The 19,968-nt window shown below is 38.9% G+C and overlaps 1 protein-coding gene across 5 annotated transcripts in view; it reads right to left on the bottom strand.

Annotated features, from left to right (window-relative positions):
- Positions 1 to 19,968, bottom strand: part of PCDH11X (protocadherin 11 X-linked) — a 427,225-nt gene that overhangs the window by 380,285 nt on the left and 26,972 nt on the right. For 3 of the 5 annotated variants that reach the window (XM_064712723.1, XM_064712726.1, XM_064712727.1), the window contains exon 2: positions 291 to 874. In XM_064712723.1, coding sequence (XP_064568793.1) covers positions 291 to 830 — 540 coding nt within the window. In that variant the 5' untranslated portion in view covers positions 831 to 874. Of the gene's footprint in view, positions 1 to 290; positions 875 to 18,006; positions 18,072 to 19,968 lie in introns of those variants that run through there. The other 2 variants (XM_064712725.1, XM_064712724.1) reach the window with 2 other exon arrangements.

The following is a 19,968-nucleotide window of genomic DNA, read 5'->3' as shown; positions in this document are numbered from 1 at the left end:
ATCAGGACATGCTTTTAATAGTCCAGGAAAACTGTCAGCCAAAGTGTACAAACACTGAGAGCGCTGCTGCAGAGCTCGTGGATGTTTCCTCACACTGTTACACAGGCACATAAACAGCTTCCCACAGAGTGAGGCTGAGATGCACCAGAACAAACTCAGGCTTCACACTCTGACACGGACCTGCACTGCACCACAACTGCAGCTCACAGCTCTGGGGCTCTGACGGGTTGGCAACACTCGTGGGAGGACAGTAACACACACAGCAACAGAGAGGGATGAAACAAACCCACCTTGAGCAGCTCATAGTGCTGGATCCCGTTCACCCCGATGTCCGGGTCGATGGCGGACGGGACGGAGTAGCGGGAATTGATGGCCGTGTTCTCCGGGATGGAGATGTTAATGACTGTCGAGGGGAAAAGGGGGGCGTTGTCATTTATATCCTCGATCAGGAACCTGATCTTGACCAGCCTGAACACCTCGTCCGGCAGCACGGCCACCTCCACCTCGTAGAAGCAGCGGTTCTCGCTGAGGATGCCGGCGCACAGCTTCTCGCGGTCGATGCGGTTGGCGGCCGTGAAGATCTCGCCGGTGTTCTCCTCCACCCTCACCAGGGGCACGTCCCCGGTCTTGTACACCAGCTTGAACTGCAGCGGGGAGGACAGGGGCACGTCGGGGTCCAGCGTTAGGTTGAGATCCTTGAGCAGGTTGCCAATGAGGACATTCTCGGGCAGCTCCTCCCGCACGGTGTAATTCTTCTCCTGCGCGCCAGATTGGAACACGATGCAGGCCAACAGGACTGCCAGGAGGTAGGTTCCAGACAGCAAGTCCATCTCCAGAATGGCTAATGAGGGTCCGTGGAGAACGCCAGGAGGAGCTGGGAAAAAGGAAAGGAAAATCCTTTAAAAGTCACAGAATATTGTTGCTCTAGGACACGAAATGAAACAACAGGGACACTGGACTTTCTAAGGTAAAAGAGAGTTCTAACTCTAACATTTATAGATTTCTAAGGTAAATCCTTCAAAAGTAACAGAACATTGTTGCTCTAGGACATGAAATAAAACAACACAGACACTGGACTTCCTAAGGTAAAAGAGAGTTCTGACTCTAACATTTACAGATTTCCAAAAGTGACAGTGGATTGGAGGACGACAGTGCTACCTCTCCAATGACACTGGACAAACCAACAGTTTATCAATTTTCTCTTTTTCTATAAATGAATGCAAAAAATGAGTGATTCACATAAATTGCATGAGAAAGTTTGTAACAAGAATGTAAACATCAGAAGGCTTAGAAAAACTTGAAAAACCGGGGCAACAATATAGTGCTCCTAAAGCTCTAAGAGCTAAAGGAGCTCCTTTCCAGCTACAAAAATGTGAACCTTTTGAAAGCCTCATTAGTAAAAAGTCACATTTGACTCCATTCTTCTTGAATACATACAAAATTTCTTGCACCACTTTTCACTTGAAACTCTTAAATACTGAGGTAAGAATTTTAGGGCTGGATAACATCAAATGAAGAAATAAGAACAGGAATCCCCTATTTCCAGCATGAGATTTTTCTTTGCTCCTTAGGAAAATGTCTTCCTTTGATCTCTCTGCCACATTGTCCTCATTTTTAGTGTTTCCCAAGAAAAAAGTAGGCAAGAAGTTTGCAAGCTACCATCTGCTGAGAACCAGATCTTTTTATACCTCTTGCCTAGATATGGGAATAGAAGAACACTTGTCTTAATTCTCCCCCCAAGTTTTGCACTGACAAAATTATGTAATGTTTGTTAACAACAACAACAAAGAAATCTGGATATTTTTAATTCAGGAACTTAAACTGGCAAGAAAATGTTATTATCTAAATGGAGTCTGGTGAACTTCAGCCAACAATGTGTGGAAATCTGTCTAGGGAATAGCAAAAAAAAAATTTGTATAATTTTAAATTTGGTGATGCCTGTTCATAGTACTCTGAAATACCAATACCTTTAAAGGGAGGTACAGAATTGTTGGGAAAATCTGTACTTGCCAAGCTGGTTTCTGAATAACAATATATTCTTGCCTTGAGGTTGTTAACAACCTTGAGAAAGATGGAAATGGAATAAGAAGACTTACAGGTGCACACAGATATCTGTGGAGCTGCACTCAGCCTTCAGCCAAGAATTTTTAAGAGATAAATCACTCTCTTGAACTCCAGGTATAGAATATTTGCCTAATCTTTACATAATTCTGCCATTCCAGAATTTAGGATCTGCTAGGATAGCATTTCTCTAAGGTAAATGCTCAAGAGTTCCATGTAAGGTGATTTTTCTCGTAAATGAAATCTCAGGTTAGCATCTGTTTCAAATATACCTGTGCCAACACATCTACATTCTTTTTACTGTGCAGGTAAAGTGTAATTCTGTTCCCTGTCTCCTCTCATTTTATTCTCCCTGTCATAGCACAGATTGATTTACTTCTGCAGATCAAGTTGCAGTGGCTGAAGAAATTCCTGGTGCCAGTAATTGCCTCCACCTGTTAGCACTGCCTTTCAGCAGAGCCGCTGGCAGGGAATTCAGAATAAAGCCCCGAGTTTGCAGTGAAACAGGTCAGGAACAATTAATATTGCCATTCCATTCAAGCACAGGGCTGGAAGGCAGTGACAGGTACAGAACATCCCAACTCCACCTGCAGGCTGCATCCCCACTTCAGCACCATTAACTGGACAGCATTTTGTGGTTTAGGATTATACAAAAGCAGAAAACATCATTTTTGTGATTAGACATGAAATAAAAATGCTGCAAGTCCCCCCTTAGGGAAAAAGGCTTTGCTCCCTGAATAAATCAATGAAGCTGGAGGGGATTGCTGACCAGGGGATGGCATTTCAGGAATTCCCTGATTTACCACTGGAATTCAGGGGTTCACAACACCCAAAGCAGCACCAGCCAGGCGCCCAGAGCGAGCAATGGACCAACAGCTTCTTATAAACCATTCAAACATCACATTATAAACATACAAATAAAGTCTCCAGCAGCTCCTGATCATCATTATGGGAACACCATGGCAGCAGTGTGAGCCCAGTGAATGACTTGGTGATAGGCTACAAGTGATTCGTTTGACTGTTATAATTTGATTTATTAACTGATGATTATTTTATTTATTAACTTATTATATACTATAAATATATAATGTACTATGTAAATATATAATGTACTATAATGTACTAACTATACTTATTATATACTATAAATATATATGTACTATATAATGTACTATTATAAATATATACTATAAATATATAATGCACTATAGTATATATACTATATTATAGTATAATACATTACATAATGTATATTATGAGTATCTATTACGGCTATATAATAAATAATATAAATATATTTATAACATGTTATTTGATTCATTAACTGCATATCTTCAAATGCGGCATCCCACTGAAGCAATTGCCCATGTACATTCAACCTACAGAGAGCCCCATTTCAGGAAAACACGTCTTTGCATCCATTATCACCAAAATAAAGATATTTACATTGTTTCCTATGGAAAGCACAAATAAAGATGTATGGGTTATAGTAAAAACTTGATATTTAAATGCTGCTCTAAAAAAAAATAGAAAAATCAGAATGGCTGCATGTTCTGCGCATACTAGAAGTAAATATTTTGCCACTTCTTCCTCTCGATTACAAATTAAAATGAAAAATAACACAACAGGGTTATAAAACCCTTCAAATCCTGATGTTTATAGAATAATATTTTAAATTTACATTTCTGATGGGAGGAAATGAAAAAAGCCCAACACCAGCCATAGATATAAACCAAATTCTAACCCCTATCCTAAACTCTTCTATGGCTATACTGATGCAAGCATTACTTATAAATGATAATGATATTAAAATATTGTATAAACAGGTATATTAATCTTCCAAATAAATACATTAAGGATTTTTTTTTCAAAGCAATATTAGAATGTAAATGCAACAATCTAAAGAGTTCATCAACAATATTCCTGAATCAGTTCTGAAAGTTGAGATCATGCCAGGAGATACTTTATATTCAAAGTAAATCATAATCCTTTAACCCCAGTTTTATCTGCAGTGGAGTTTCCAGGGATTATAAAATAACAACAGCAGGACTCAAAGAGTTTTGTGAGGAAAACTGCAGGGTGGAACTTGGCATTACATTCTTATGCATACTTTTACTTTACACTTTAAACCAAGTTTGAACCACTCCATTGAAATTCTTCTTGTGTCATAGTAAAGAAAATACTTCAAAGCTTAACAAAAACCAGCATAGCACACTCATAAACCACGTTAGATAAATGCGAACATGAATTTTGTGGTGACTTTTGCTGTCACAGATTTTCCTGAGTGACTAAAGGACACAGGCATGTAATAGACAGTGTTAGTTTAGCAGGAAAAAAACCCAAAACTAACAATGGTTTATAATGCTTGAACTTATTACAATGCACTACTGTTTTTTTTCTTTAAAAATAATTCTAGTAACGGTTTTGAACAGAATTTTGTTGTGAGTTTTGCTGTCAGATTTTCCTGAGTGACTAAAGGGTATGGACATGTAATAGACAGCGTTAGTTTAGCAGGAAGAAACAACCAACAATGGTTTACAGTGCTTGAACATCTTACAATGCACTACTGTTTTTTTTTCCTTTAAAAATAATTCTAGTAACGGTTTTGAACAGAATTTTGTGGTGAGTTTTGCTGTCACAGATTTTCCTGAGTGACTAAAGGGTATGGACATGTAATAGACAGTGTTAGTTTAGCAGGAAGAAACAACCAACAATGGTTTACAATCCTTGAACTTCTGTACAATGCACTATTTTTTTTTAATTTTTTTTTCTTTCAAAATAATTCTAGCAGTAGTTTTGAAGGTCTATCCAGAGCTGTAGGCCTTCAAGGAGAAAAAATCCCAACGTGACACAAGTTTGCTGCTTGGATATAGAAGAGAATATCTTCAGTTGAGAGGAAAGTGCTGTTCTTCCAGAATCCTATTTATAAAGGCAGAACTGTGTGCTGCCTGTCACTGGTGCCACAGCTCTGATGGGGATTCTATGGCAACAGCAACGCTCAGAACAGAGCAGGAGCCACTTCCCAGGCATTTCTGGAACCACAGAGCTCCAGCCTGGAGCAAACACCAAGAACAGAAGGCTGAGCAGAGCAGCCCCAGCCTAAAGGACCTTTCAAGGGTTCCAGCACTCACTCTCACTTTTAAGGAGGTTGGGAAAAAAAAATATAAATTAAGAACAAATCAAATTGTTTAACAGAAGGTAACACGGAGCTTGCCAAGCCATTTTCCCAGCTTTCAAGAGAATGCATTGCTGTCTGTGCTGCTGACTTCCCAGCTAGGGAGGCAAATGGCCCAGATGGACAAGATGGAGGGGAGGAGGGGAAAAAAGTTTAAACTTGCTTTTCTTCATCTGGCTGTCTGTGCACTCAAATATACCTGCTTTTTTTGTCCAATACACCAAATATTAATGGTGTCGCTTAAATATTAGCACTGTTCATTATCCTCTTCATTTAGCAGCTGTCAAATCATACCTTGAAAAGTGGAGAGAATATAAAAGCTGTAACCACATAATGGAGCAGGATGTGGAGGTAGAATCTAAATCTGTTCTTTATACACAAGGCTCCATCTGGTCCCACCTGAGCCTTTACCTTATTACAGAACTTGTTATTTCTTCCTTAAGAGGATCTCAGAAAAGTTGTAAAGGGAGTAGAAGAGTTCAGGTGTTCACATTAGAAACACAACACCATTTCTTGATGCTTGGATCCAGATTTGAATTAGAGTAGAACAAACACTCTGTGGTGATGTTTTGTAACTACCATATCAAATTCAAAGAAAAATGCGTCATATTTTTCATTAGTAATGTTGAAGTCCAAAGCTACATCAATACCCAATTATTAAAATCATAGTAGAGAAGAAATCCTAAAAATATCACTCCCATTCTTATCTTTATATTCCTGAACCTATTTTAATTACTTGGGACAAATTTACCCAGCACACCACACTTTTTCAATATCATATCCTTTTCATTTGCTGCTAATCCACCCTGGGCTCCTTACACAGGAGCATTTAAATCCCTGTATTAAAATGGTGTTGCTCAGAGCAAAAGATGCCCATGCCACAGTTCCAGCTGCCACTCAACCCCACCATTATTGGGTTATCTCACTGATTTACAGCTGTTTTAATTCTTCCACTCCACTGGGGCTCCCTGCAAAGTGTCCCTGACAATTGGGCAGCCCTGCACAGCTTTGGGTCCTTGGGCCATGCTGATGAGGATTTCAGCTTTACCCCAAAGTGGGAACTTTTTGGTGCTGTCAGTTTTTAGTGTTTGTGGTGGTTTTGGGTGCCATAATCCCATCATCTCAATTTTTGGCTGCACACAGCGAGGCCTCCCCTTTGCCACCACAGCCCAGGGAATATTTAAGGAACTGGCTGGGTTTTATGGGACTGGTTTTTAAAATGGTGCAGAACTTACAGGTTTTGATGACAATAACTGGTATTTTACAGGTTTTGAAGACAATAATAATACCACAAAGCTGCTGCCTGACAAAAATCCCCCTCATTTTTTTAAGGCACAAATGCCACCAACTAGGCTGAACCCACTCTCCACAGTGTTCCAAACATAAATTATTTGCAGCCATCAATATTTGTCCACAGGACCCACTCCCTACACAGGATATTTCATTATCATACTCAAAGAAAAAGACCTACCTCAAAGAGAAACAGACAATTTGTTGTATTATCAGGCCTTTCAAATTCATTCCCTCATATGATTTTACTCTAAATCCACTGAGGGGCTGATTCATTCTTTGATCTATTTTTTATGAGTGTGATGGTATTGACTTCAAGGAGGTTTCTTTAATTTGATTTTTCTTCGGTGATGAACAAAATGAAACTGGAAATTCTTATCACCAGGAGAAAACATCACCCACACCCATTTAAGTCAACAAAAGAATTAAGTGAGAGGCACAGCTTGCTTATAGTTGAGTGCTCTCCTGATTCTATTTAAAAATAGAATAATGTTTGCTATTTTTATTATTTTTTTCCATCATAAGAGGTAAGAAACGCTCTTCACTTGAGGAAATAAAATGTTAATGAGCAAAACACAGGTTCTTCAAGCCACATGAAGAAGCAGCCAAGGTGTGGAAAACAAGCAACTGATAAATTCCTAGATAGAATTCTTTATTCCTGATAGTAATCTGCAACTAATAGGAAGAGTGTTGATTAAAACTTGTATCAAAATGCTGCAAACAGTGAGCAGAATTATAAATACACAACAGGCAGTGAGCATGCTGAACAAATTAAACTCAATCACATTGATATATGGCATAAGGGGTAATTTATTTTAATTGTTGCAAATTAATCCCTTTAAAGCTGAAGTCCCTTTTTTACTAGAAGAGTGAGTACAGTCCACATTTGGGAAAATGCATCTAGCAGCCACCCAGGAAATACTTTAAAAATATCCTGCAACTCATTTCAGAGACCTGTGAGAATATTCAGTGTCAAATTTATTTATATCCCAGTGACACCAGGAAATGGCCCTGCTTTTAGCAGTGGAACATTTTTGCATTGGAGCTGCATAAAAGCTAAAGGTTGAGAACAGAATCCTTGGGGGAAAAGCTGACCATTTCCCTGATGGCTATTTTCTTTTTCTTAGAAAGAAATAATGGGATGCCTGAAAAAATAGGAAGAAAAAAAGTAAAAAACACCTAAATAATCAAACCAAACTCAACACCAAAGCCCCTGCAAAGCTGCAGCCCATTACAACTCCAAAGGGAACACAACACTGCTCTGCAAATTCAAATATATACTCACTATAACTCAATGGCTGACTTCTCAAAACATTACAAAAAATCAAGTTGTTAATGGTATGATTCATAATGTCATTTTCTTTGCATTCTATTTGTGTGTTTGCACTACATGAATACATTTTACCAATCAAGTGGAAATTGCTCTGGTTTTGGTACTTGAAAATCTGTTCATGCCTCAAATCTGAAAATTAAATCTCTGCTAAAACAAACCAAAGGAAAATCACCTATGAGCAGTGGCAGGAGAAGATGGGACCACAACAAGAAACTGTGTGAAACCCCATGTGTGGCTGTTGGGTGCACTCCAAAGCAAAACACATTTTGATTTGTTGGGAAATGGAAGTCAATCTGATTTCAGTCATTTGTGTCACATCCTCTGGAATGGCAATTGTCAAGATCACCTGTTTCATACATAATGCATTTTGCTTCACTGCCAGTGAGCAATTTTCATTTCTCCCTGGTAAAATCCACATTTCAGTGTCTGCAGAGCAGTCCCAGTGCCTGTGAATCAGGGCAGGGATGCTGTTCTATTGTGAATATTGTGTTTTATTGTCCCGCTTATTCCAATCCTGCCAGGAGCCCAGGCACACACATTCCATGGATTCCATTAATCACCTCCTTCCAACCCCTCCAGTTCCACACACAGAGCTGAGCAAACCACAGAAATTTACTCCTCATTTAGCCACTTGTGAGAGCAGAGAGCACTGCTCCCAAAATCTCTAAAAAGAAACAAAGAACCTAAATATATTGTTATTTTACTTGAAACAAAAGACATGACTTAAAAGGAAAAAAAATTATTTATATTCTCTTATTCATGTAAAGTCAGGATATCTGGAATTTTGCACCCAGTTCCTAAAGGAGAAAAAAGTTCTTCTGGGTGCCAAAATACACATATTGGACTCCAAAAGGATAAACTTTGCTATTTTCATCAGTTTCTCTTTGCCTTAGCAGAATATATAAAAAAAGAAAAAAATCAGGTTTTTTTCTCCAGTAGCAGCATAGCTGCTCATTTTCACATGGGATTTTTTGTTCCTCTTAAAGATACCTTGAATACAAATTAGGATCAAACTACAAAGGTTCTAGTCAAGAGTATAAAATACCAAACACATCACAAATTTCATATTCTATACCTTACATTCATCTCACCAATTAACAGCCCCAGTCACCACCTCTGCCCAAAGTGGTCACACATGGATCCCATACATGAGAAAACATCTTTATAAATCATTCACTCAACTCTGGAGCCTCCAAGAGTGCCATGAGCTTGAGAACTAATTGCAGATCTTGGAAGGAATTTTCTCATCATTTATGGATGGCCCTGAGCAGGGAAGCAATCACCACAATTTTCAGCAAACTTGGCCTATCTAAACACAGCACATGAATAAAACATGGCAGTGGGGAAAAAAATAACTCCTGAGAGAAGGTGATGGGAGAGGAAAGCTTTTCCAAGGACAGAGCGATATCAGAGTTTGGGTTTTAGATCAGTTTTTGGGTTTTAGATCAGTTTTTGGGTTATAGCCGGGTTCAAACCAAAAGCAGATGATGCCAAAAGCCTCTCCCCTTCCTGCTCTGGTTCTCCCCTGTCATAGTAAGGGGATTCTCACTCTTTCCATGACCATCAGGCAACTCCCAGGAAAAAAAACTTTAATTTTTAGTTCCATGAGCACAAAGACAAATCATCATCTTTAGCCATGGAAGCCTTGTGATGGGAATTGCTGCCTGCCAGGGGCAGCTCCTCAGCTGGAGGCCTACTAACAAAATAACAAGTATTTCTTCAAATAGTAAAAATACTTCTTTAATTTTATCGTTTATTTGCAAAAATGTGAAGTCTTTTACTCTGTTATCTCAAAACCCAAAGTGACACCGGAATCATTCTGATGTTCTGCAGAAACAGCTCCCATCCTGACAGATCCCCAAACTCTGCAGAAATGGCAAACACGTGGATTGCTTCCCAAAGGAAATCCTGCGCCACAGAGAACTCTACACTGAAGTGATTCTGCAAAGGGGATTGAAAATGAAATCATCCCATGGAGATGATGGAGCAGAGCTGTTCTGATTTAGGAGAAAGTAGTCAAAAACTTAAAACCAGTCAAACTACTTGTACAAAAAGTACTCAGCAAGAAGAGTCACAAAATGGGATAAAACAGAATTATAAGGGTACTTTAAAATGTGTTACAGCAATTTGATGTGCAGGGCCTGATTCTTTAAATTCTGTTTTACCTTTATAGTAAATATGGTTTAACAAGTGGAGGTTCTGGTCAACAAATTGATTCAAAGCCCACTGAAACCACTGGAGTCGTCTCCATGTTTTACAAAGTTTGCTGGAACTGTAACTCTGGAAATAAAATTCCTTAACTTAAGCAAAAAGTTCAGTTGCCAGCACACCTCAACAACAGACCTTCATTAAATATTTGCATAGACTGTTATGTGTCAGCATTAAATGCTTAATTTTAGATTGTACCACAAAGGTCAGGCCATGCTCTGGAAGCCTGTCATGGTAAAGCTTAACAAGCCCAGAAAATCTGATTTTTAACATTTTGCCCAGAGACAAAGTTCACAAAGACACTGCAGCTCCTTCATAAACTGTACTCAAATTACAGGAACTTTTTTTTTTTTTGCATTTCTTTCCTGCCTCCTCACTAAATCCTGCCAACAATTAAGCTTCTGCAAGGTGGACAAAACATTTCTGGCTGGAAATCTGCATTTCCATTGATTTGGTGAGGCCAACTCACTGTCAATGACCTCCAGACACAAGTGATGTGCACAGACTCGGAGAACAGAGAAGTGTGGAATATTTGGGATGCTATTTCCCACCCATTATCCTTCTTCTGACACAGGATAAACAGCTTCCAAAGGTATAACCAATAATGAGAGCAGTGTGCATCTGAATATCAGAGTCCTGGAGGTCACCATGCTCATGGAAAAACTTTTAAAAACCCTCCTGAAGCACATTTTGCCACCCAATATCAGGGGCCCTTGATGCAGTCTATCATCACTGGTACACTATACAGAACACTTTTTAAGAAAATCACATTTTAGTTCTTGAAAGAAAAATTGCATGAGGAGAAACTTAAAGTAGAGTGAATGAAGATTAAAGTTTCAAATAGATATATGTCCTTCTGCCTCTCTTTTGTGTAAAAGCCATGCTCCTACTCCACAAACCCAAGTGAAAAATCTAATTTTGCTATAAATGGAGTGACTTCTCCACTTGATAGCAGCTTATGATTTAGCTGTAAGTCAGAAAAGGGTACTAAAAATACCACAAAACACAAACCGGTCTATTAGCTGAAAAAATTACAACAGAGAGAATTTTTTAATAATGTGATGTTTTACAAAATCTTATATTGCTTGTAAGTTTTATCATGCTTCACATTTGGTTACTTTTCCTGTTTCAAGGAACTAAAAACGACCAAAGAGATATTGGTTCTTTCTGGAAATTAAACATTTGTATAATGGTTGTAATAGAAATGTCATGTAAATACAATTGATAGACTGCTCCTTTACATCAGCTAATTATGCCCCCAAATCCAAGACCTGCCAAGAAAATTGGTGTTTTGCTTTCTATGCAGGGGTTGTTTTGAATCTCTTAAACAAGATCAACACAAGTGACACAAGGACATAATTATGTGTTGTCTCACAAGATGGAAGAACAACAGTGACAAGATTAACTGCTCCATCAATTACTGGTGTGAGGAGCAGAAATATTGATTTGTGATTAAATGAATAGAGAAAATAATAACATTTCAAATCTTTAACGTCTGATGATGTGTCAGCCAGAAGTCCTGCTGATTTCCAGTAAAATAAAAGCTCAGAACTTAGAAAAGTCAAACCCTGTGTAGAAAAGGAAATTTGCTGTTCTGTTACTAAGATCTGTTAGGATCCCAATTGAGTGGAATATAAGATAACTATTAAATGCACCACAGCAAAATTGCCTAAGACAAGATTCTATTTGGGTATAGAAAGAAGTGTTAAAATTTTGTAGTGCTGAAAAGCAGAGTATCAATTCCTACTGACACTCCATGGTGCTGGTCCCATATGCACTGTAAAATATTATAAAATATATTGATTTTTTTCAAATATACCAGTACACAAAGAGTACCCTAAAGCTTGCAGATCTATTTTCCTAATAAAATTCTGCTGTGTTTCATGTGATGCAGTACATCACACCTATTTTCTGATACCCAGGCATGATGAATTCCTATAGGCAGTCTGACATCTCACCGTGATATTCCTCTATGCATCAGTAATTTGTTCCCTGCTTCTGCTACAAGCTGTAGTGACAGGAATTGGTGTGTGAGTGTGTATGTGCCACACATCACAGATTTTTTTGTCTCTTTCTGGCAGGGTTTGAGGAGGCACTTTATTTCTCGGTGCAGTGTGGATGGATGCTGCACTGCTTTCAATGGAGAATGGCTCTCTGTAACCTGGGGGATCCTGCCAAGTCTGCTGCCTTTGAAATCAATTCAAGAGATTCATGCTCAGACTTGGCTGGAGTAAGGAGGAATACACTTTTCTGATCAAACCACAAAACAACAAGTTCTTATAATTCCTCTTCTATTGGGATGCAATGTTTTCTTGGAAGCAAAAAAAAATAGGCATTTTCTTGGAACACACCAAATTCTGCCATATATGTGTTCTACTCAGAGTAAAGGACACAAATATGAGGTTGAAACATCTTTCCTGTCCTAGAAAAATGACCAATTACCTGAATCAATTGTTTTAATTAGCATGATTTCAGGAGAAAACAAAACCTGTAATTACACAAGCCACACAAAGCCCTTTCCTGTACAATTAGAAATCACTGCAATGGAGCTGCCTCTTGTTTGTTCATTTATCTGGTGTAGAACAGAGACATTAGGGGAATTCAGCTGAAAAATGTGCGCAAGATAAATTTCCAAGCAGAATGACCACATCAGAGTTGTGTGGAATGCAGATTATGCTCATCCCCATCCCTCTCACATGGTCTCTGCAGAACAGCAGAAATCTGCACCCCTCCTGATCACTAACATTCTACAGTTCTACCAATGGTAAATAAAATGATCTCTGCAATCCCAGCCATCTCATTAGTCTTGCATTTGACCTGAAATAAAGAAGCTCAATAATTGTATTGAAATCATTCTGTGGTTAATCAATCACTTTAGCTATTCAATTCAACAGCAAAGCTATGTTAATGAAGGCTTGTTGTTGAAACTATTTCATTGCACATCAAATAAAACAGATACTTTTATTTAAGTTCAATATCCAAAGCTCAAGCTGTGTTATCACCACACATCCAGTGACACTAACAAGTCACAGAACAACAAATTAAAACCTCAAAATTGCTGAAAAACACAGTTTAAGGTGGTTTGTACCAGCACAGGGCTCAGATGGCAGCACTGAGAGGCCACAGGTCTTGTCCAGCCTTCCAGCACTCCAAACCACACCAAAACAACAACAAAAAAACCCCAGTGAGGTCTGGCTTTGCTTGTTGCTCCAATTCTTCTTTTCTCCAGGTCAGATTGAGAACCACCAACTCCTGGATGATCAGTGTTATATTTGCCCTTCAGAAACTACAAATACTGATCCTTTTCGTGTTTCTGGGGATAACACACCAAACCATCAGGCTGCTAAAACAAATGCTGTGCTATATTGCACTTGTCAGCTTTTACCTTCCCTCAGAGGAACTAAGAGCTTATGATTTAGTGAATATACAGGCCAGCATCCCATCTTTAGTGGGAAACTTTGATCTTTTGTCTAAATACTGTCTGCAAGACAAGAACAAAATCATTGTGTGCCGAGTTTTGGGCAGGTTACAGCACCTGTAAACCTCCACCTGTTTGGAACTTGGCATTGGAGAGTTGAAATGCCTCAGCCTCTATCAGAAATTAAAGAAGCATTTTTATTGACTCATTTTTCAGGCGGTGTTGCCGCAAATTGCCTGCAGAAGGCTTCATGAGGATGTTTTAGCAAGCAGGCCACCTAGTGCCTGACAATAACAAGTACTCAGAACGACCTGAATGCTCACAAGGAGTAACACCACTCACTCACCTGGACAGCAAAACCGTGCTGCCCAGCTAAACCTCTGCAAAAATAACAGAAAATTCCCCCTTGCCCCCAGGCAGAATTGGGACAGCTTCCTTCTGCAATTTTCAATGTGGAATAGATACACATCTTTGTCATGTTATTTTCTCTGAGAATTCATTTTGTAGATAATTTAGCTGCTTATGAGATTTCAATTATTGCAGCCCCTTGCTGAAAAAATAAATACCAGTATTTTTTTTTTTTTATGAGAAGCTTCTGCCCAGGCTCTCCAAGGAATGGGCTCAGCCCCGAGGCTGCCAGAGCTCCAGGAGCCTTTGGATGCTCCACTCCCAGGAATGCACAGGCTGGGATTGCTGATTGTGCAATCCAAGGAGCTGGACTCAATAATCCTCGTGGGTCCCTTCCCACTCAGCTCATTCTGTCATTCTATGGCTTCCCATTATTCTCCAACACATGTAATTTCTAATTTAATAGAGCAAAATTAAGAATAATGTCATATTTTAATAGCATGAATGGCACATGTGGCAGTACTGCTGAAAGAGTCATTTCCTCCTAATTCATTTGTGTCAGTATTTTAGAATCCAATTCGGTGTCTTTTAAGATTGTTGGCTAAGTTTCTATAAACATCAAGAGATATAGTGCCTATTAAGCTTTCTGTTTCATCTTGGCGATATACTGCTCCTCTCTACACTGGAATGAAAATTCAATAATCTCAAGAAGCAGGCAATAGTCCCTCAAAGTAAAAAAGACTGCTTCTTTCTTTACTGAAACTTAAATTACCCTCAGTGCCTTCCCCAGAATAGAGAGATTTTAGGCCCATGGAAAGGCTGTGCTCAAAGGTATCAGAAGATATTGGGTATATTTTCTTACTCACATTCTACAGACTAATTTTCAAATATCCTTATTTGACATGTGCCCATGAAAGTAAGTCAGATCACAAATAGTTTAATCAGGATCAGTGGTTTGGTCTCCCTAAAATTCAGCGGAATTTGGGCTCCCCCAGCACTGGGAAATGTGAATCCAATGCTGCATATCTCACCCAGTGCTCTGAAAGCCAAAGTTAAATATTTTTTTGAAAAACCTATTTACTCTGGAAAGCATAATGCCCTGAATCTCCTGGTTCAATTTATGAACTTATTTAGGATTTATGTGTCTACAGATATGTATGTATACATGCAGTGCTTATATGGAAAAGAAATAACTAAAATCGTTCAGTGGAATAAACTTCTTCTGAGCATTAAAGCAACATTTAATAGAACATGCCCACTATTTACAAAACTGCTCAAGGAAATAGAGATTTTCCTTCCCCAAGATACTGAACTCTGTGACCAGAAAACTGCCCAAAACTCTCCAACACAATTTACATTGCACTACACTCCCTACTGATGGGATTTACTTGGATGGGCATTTATATTTACAAAACAAACACCCAAACAAAAATCCAGGCCAAAGTGTTGCATCTGCCTAGAACAGGAATTAAATTCTGAATGTGTTTCAAAGAAAATAATCTTGTCCTCTGTGATAAATTAATGCTCCTATATGTCAGGTTTCAATTGGAAAATGTAGATTGACAACAATAAAATTCCCCTGTAGCATTTTGTGAGCTTTCAGAGTTTCACATGGAGAAGGTCCTGTCCTTTTTGAAATTACAGTTTTATTATCTATCTCTTGATATCTACTAATGAGATATTGGAAGGACAAATCAATCCACACCCCTTTGATAACTTCTCCTTTTGGGATCTGAAAGGCATCACACCTCCTCAAACATTAGTAACAGGAATAAAAAACAAACCAGAACAAGTTGAGCAATATTTAATCCCTGCCTCAAAGAATCTGGTGACTGTGTGGCAGAGCCAGGAATGTCTTGGATGAATTAAAAGAACATGACATGACCAGGGATCTCTCTCATGGTGGATTTTAGTTGGATATGAATGTTATAAATGCAATCAGTATTTATCAAAACAATCCAACCCAATGCCAAGGTGCTGGAGTGAGAGAGCATTCCCACAAGGGTCATGGGTAAATTGGTCTCTCATGGGGACATCATAATATAAGGATTATAAGGATTAATTTTCAGGTTCATTGGAGCTGCTGAAGCAGACAGAATTTTCACTTTTGCCAGTCTTGAAGAATCAATTATGAAGCAGGATGCAAGAAGTGGAAATGCTGGCTGGAAGAGTGGCTGCACCACCAATGCTGCTTGTCCCTGCCTGCCTAGCAGTTTTCCTTCTCTGGGAGTGACAACTGTAAATGAACTTAATCTAAGTACATGTTAGAGGACCTGTGCCTGGTTGTTGTCATCAGTGTGTAACATCCCCTGGGTGACAGGTTCTCTCACTCTGCTGAGTGCTCATGCATATTGACAAGGATGCTGCCTGCCAAAAATGACAATACAGAGCAGCATTTCCTCAGCTCTATCTGCCCTTGGAGGCTGCTGCTCACCCAGACTCTCTGCAGCTCCTACACCAGCTGCATTCTTCCATGTCTTTAAGATTCAAGATCCTTCCCTGGAAAACTCAGATTTTTTTCCCCAACACAACTGAAAGGATTTAAAGGGAGCAAAGTCACGCATAACAAGGCATGTCCTATTACCAGACTAAGCTATAAGGCTCTGTCTTTATTCCCTCTATCCCCAGCATAAGTCCAGAGTAGAAATAGAAACAAAAGGGTTTGGTTTCCTCCTGGACTCCAGTAAGCTGGGGGACAATGGAATTGGCTGCTGGAACTCCAGCTCTGGCATCTGCTGCGAGGCTGAGCAGCACAGGCTGCAGCAGCCAGGGGAAATGACAGAGTATCTGTGGATCCCATCGAGTCCTGCAGCAAAACTGCCTTTATTTGCAAAGGGTTTAATCATTTATAATTCTTCTATTTGAGGAAATGGCCAATGGTATTAGCCATGCAAGCCTCTGTGGGCTAATGTAATTAGTCTTACGCATTTTAAGACCAGATAGAATGGTATTAGAAAGAATGGAGGACTATTTTAATTGGATGATGGCAAAATCCCTCTAAGCACTATGGCTGTCTCCTGTGCTCAAAATCCTCTAAAAAGTTCATAGATTCCAATTGTTTTCTGCAGCAACTGTATTTCTATCTAAATTATATTAAATGTGTCAGCTCATTTCCAGAGCAAAAATGATAAAAGCACATTCAACTTCAGCAAAGCTGATCACTTTAAAGAAAAATATAAGATAATTAAAAGCTGTTACAACTGACAATACAACACTGCAGCTTCAAAATTCTTCCCTAATTACAGCTGCTAACTTTTAATAGCAACTGTAACAGTGAGTCAGATTTGACATTACAATAGCATCCCAACCTCTTATTTGGGAGAAAGGCTCTTGAGGAAAATACAATTACAAGGTGAGCACAGCCAGCCAAGACCATTGCAAGTTTTGAAAAGCCAGTGATTGCTTTCATTTTTAGTCTTGTTGAGAAACCTGGATTAGCTCCCCTTTGTTTGAATGCAGTCCTTTCAAAAGGTCGAATGTAACCAAGTGGAGCAGATTCCCAAAAAAACATTCAGGAGCCTTAAAGGGAATGGGCACTGCTCCTTGAAAAGACCTTCTTCTACAGGTAATTTCTGAGCCAAGTGCAGGGCTCACATAAATAGCTTTATACCATTCTTGTAAAGAATTTGTATGACAGGATAAAAGAAGGGTGCTCTGGAGCACACTGTACTTCTGGGTTCTGTATTAATTAACCTTTTCTTAGTTTGATATTAATGTGGTAGAAAAGAAGAGAAATTCTGAAGCTGATACAGCTGAGACAGTGGATGTTTTTGCCCACCAAGAACATGCTGTCTCCATTGTCTTTAAGAGGGATTAAAATAGGGATGAAAACTAGAGCCAGTTAGGCTTTTCCTGAGCTGTACAACAGGAGAATCTGTTCTCCCAGTCAGTCTCAGTAGTCTCACCTTTAAACTTGTACAACTGTATAATTTCTCTCTACAAAAAGAGGATACAAAAGCAGGAAGGGCTGAAATCCTTATCAGACTAAGAAAATTCCCATAATGCACATTTTATCCAGAACCTGGGAAGTATTTATAGTTCTGTGCTTTATAATATACCCACAGGTTTGAAATGTTAGGCTCCACATCTCTATCCTTGTATGTGTTGGCATCTTATTGCAGGGGTCCCATGCTGTTTTCTCCTTATCACAAAAGGACAAAACCTTATCCGTACCTGCTTGGCATTTCTCATGGTCAGCTTCTCACAGCACTGACTCTTTCCCCTTCACAAAGCAGCCAACTGACTCCAGTTCCCTTCTCACCCTCACCCCACTCTTTTATAGCATTTTCTTCTCATTGCTTACACCTGTGGCCTGTTAAAGTCAGGCCTGTTCCCAATCTTTGCTAATTGGCCCAGCTGCAGCTCCTTAGGGGTGAGATTACTTTCTGCACTATCTTTATTTTCTTGTATTCTATCCCCCTACATGTATGGAGGGATATGAATGACATTTAAACCTAAGTGATTTTTGACACCAAATCATGGTCTGTTTTCCACCCATCACTGAGAATTTGCCTGTATGAAGAAGCAGTTCCCTCAGCTTGTATTGGTGATGCAGGGCACAGGGAAATTGCAAAATGTCTTATGAAAAGGAAAACAGACACAATTTAATCAGTGGTCCACTGCCCCAAAAGGAATGACAAGAACATTCTGAGATCAATACAGTATTAGAATAAAAACTGAATCAAATTCTTTTCCCAGATAGTCAGCGGTTTAGGTTTGTCAAATTAATGGGCAATTCTTTGTAGACTTCATGGCTTATCCTGTCAGTTCCTCGCATTAAGCAAAATTACTCTTAAATAATTCTTTCTGAGGAAATCTTCTGGCTTACAGCTAATGCCAGCATTCAGGTATGGAAGATTAATTTCTGCAGAGTTTGACCTGTGAAACCTCGGAGCAGAAGGAAGGGGAGAGGAACATAATGCTGGGTTTTCCATCTCCAAGGGATCTCCTGGTGTGTGGCACTGCACAATTCCCTCCAGAGTCATGCACTGCTATTTTGAGAAGGTGGGTTTTTTTCAGCCCTCGCCTGGTTTTAAAAGTAATTGAAGAGGAACAATTCATCCCCTTTAAAGTATCCCAAGAGTAGAAGTTAGTGGAAAAGAACTTCTAAGAGCAAATGAGGAAGGATCTAAAAGAAAAACACCCAAGGGATTGTATCTCAGAGACAAATTCATTTTTTTTAAATTACAGGTGCTCATAATTACTTGTAAGGGAGAAAACTAATTATGGCAGTCTTCAGGGAGCTGAAACATGGTAAATACTGAGAGAAAGCAGCCTGGGCTTTTCAAAGTTATTTGTGTACTTTGCTTACACTTCCAGTCCTTGGTGGCCTGCAAGCATCCCTCTTTTCTTTTCTTTTTTCCTTTTTATTTTGTTGTTACACAGAAGTATTTTTATTTACGTTAAATAATGAGAAATAAACCAAAGTTCTTTCTGAATTTCCTGCTTTTAAAAGTTTTACAAGGTTTCCCTTCTACACTCAGAGAATGGATATTCCCATGTTCACCAAGTGAACACATGAAATCTCATGCATATCAACAATAGATTTAAGCCATGGTGAAAAAATGTAAATTATTCTTCTTTTCATATAAGCAAATGTGTTCTTGTACTGAGACAAAGAATAAACAGTTCAATATTTCATAAGGTATTATGCAAAATTGCTGTTGTGCCACCACACGCTCTATAATAATAGACATAAACATGGCTTAAAAGATCAAATTAAAACATTTAGAACAACTCAATGGGTTTTGAATAAGGCCTTTGCACATGCCCTAGCCATTGGTACCTTCTCTGTATTGTGTATTTACTCATTCTTCAGACTCAATTACAGCCCCAAGGCAAATGTGTACAAGCACCAAGTGATGTGTCCCTCTCTACATCACCTAAGTTGGCAAAATAAGGAGCAGAGAAGAAAAAATTGAGTTTATTGTGTATTACTTAGCTGATTATTACACCATATGTGGATTACTCAGTACTTACTAGAATTAAACACAATAAATTCGAATTAATTATTCATTTTACACAATAGACTATGGCTGCTCAGCACTGTGGTTTGTCATATATGGTCTCTGGTTACATGTCAGACAGGATTCCATCAGCTTTAAAAATCTCCTCTTCCACCAACTTTAGCAAAAC

This window comes from Zonotrichia leucophrys, chromosome 4A (assembly GCF_028769735.1).
Source record: "Zonotrichia leucophrys gambelii isolate GWCS_2022_RI chromosome 4A, RI_Zleu_2.0, whole genome shotgun sequence".
Classification (NCBI taxonomy): Eukaryota; Metazoa; Chordata; class Aves; order Passeriformes; family Passerellidae; genus Zonotrichia; species Zonotrichia leucophrys.
This window is presented reverse-complemented; position numbering and strand designations above follow the sequence as displayed.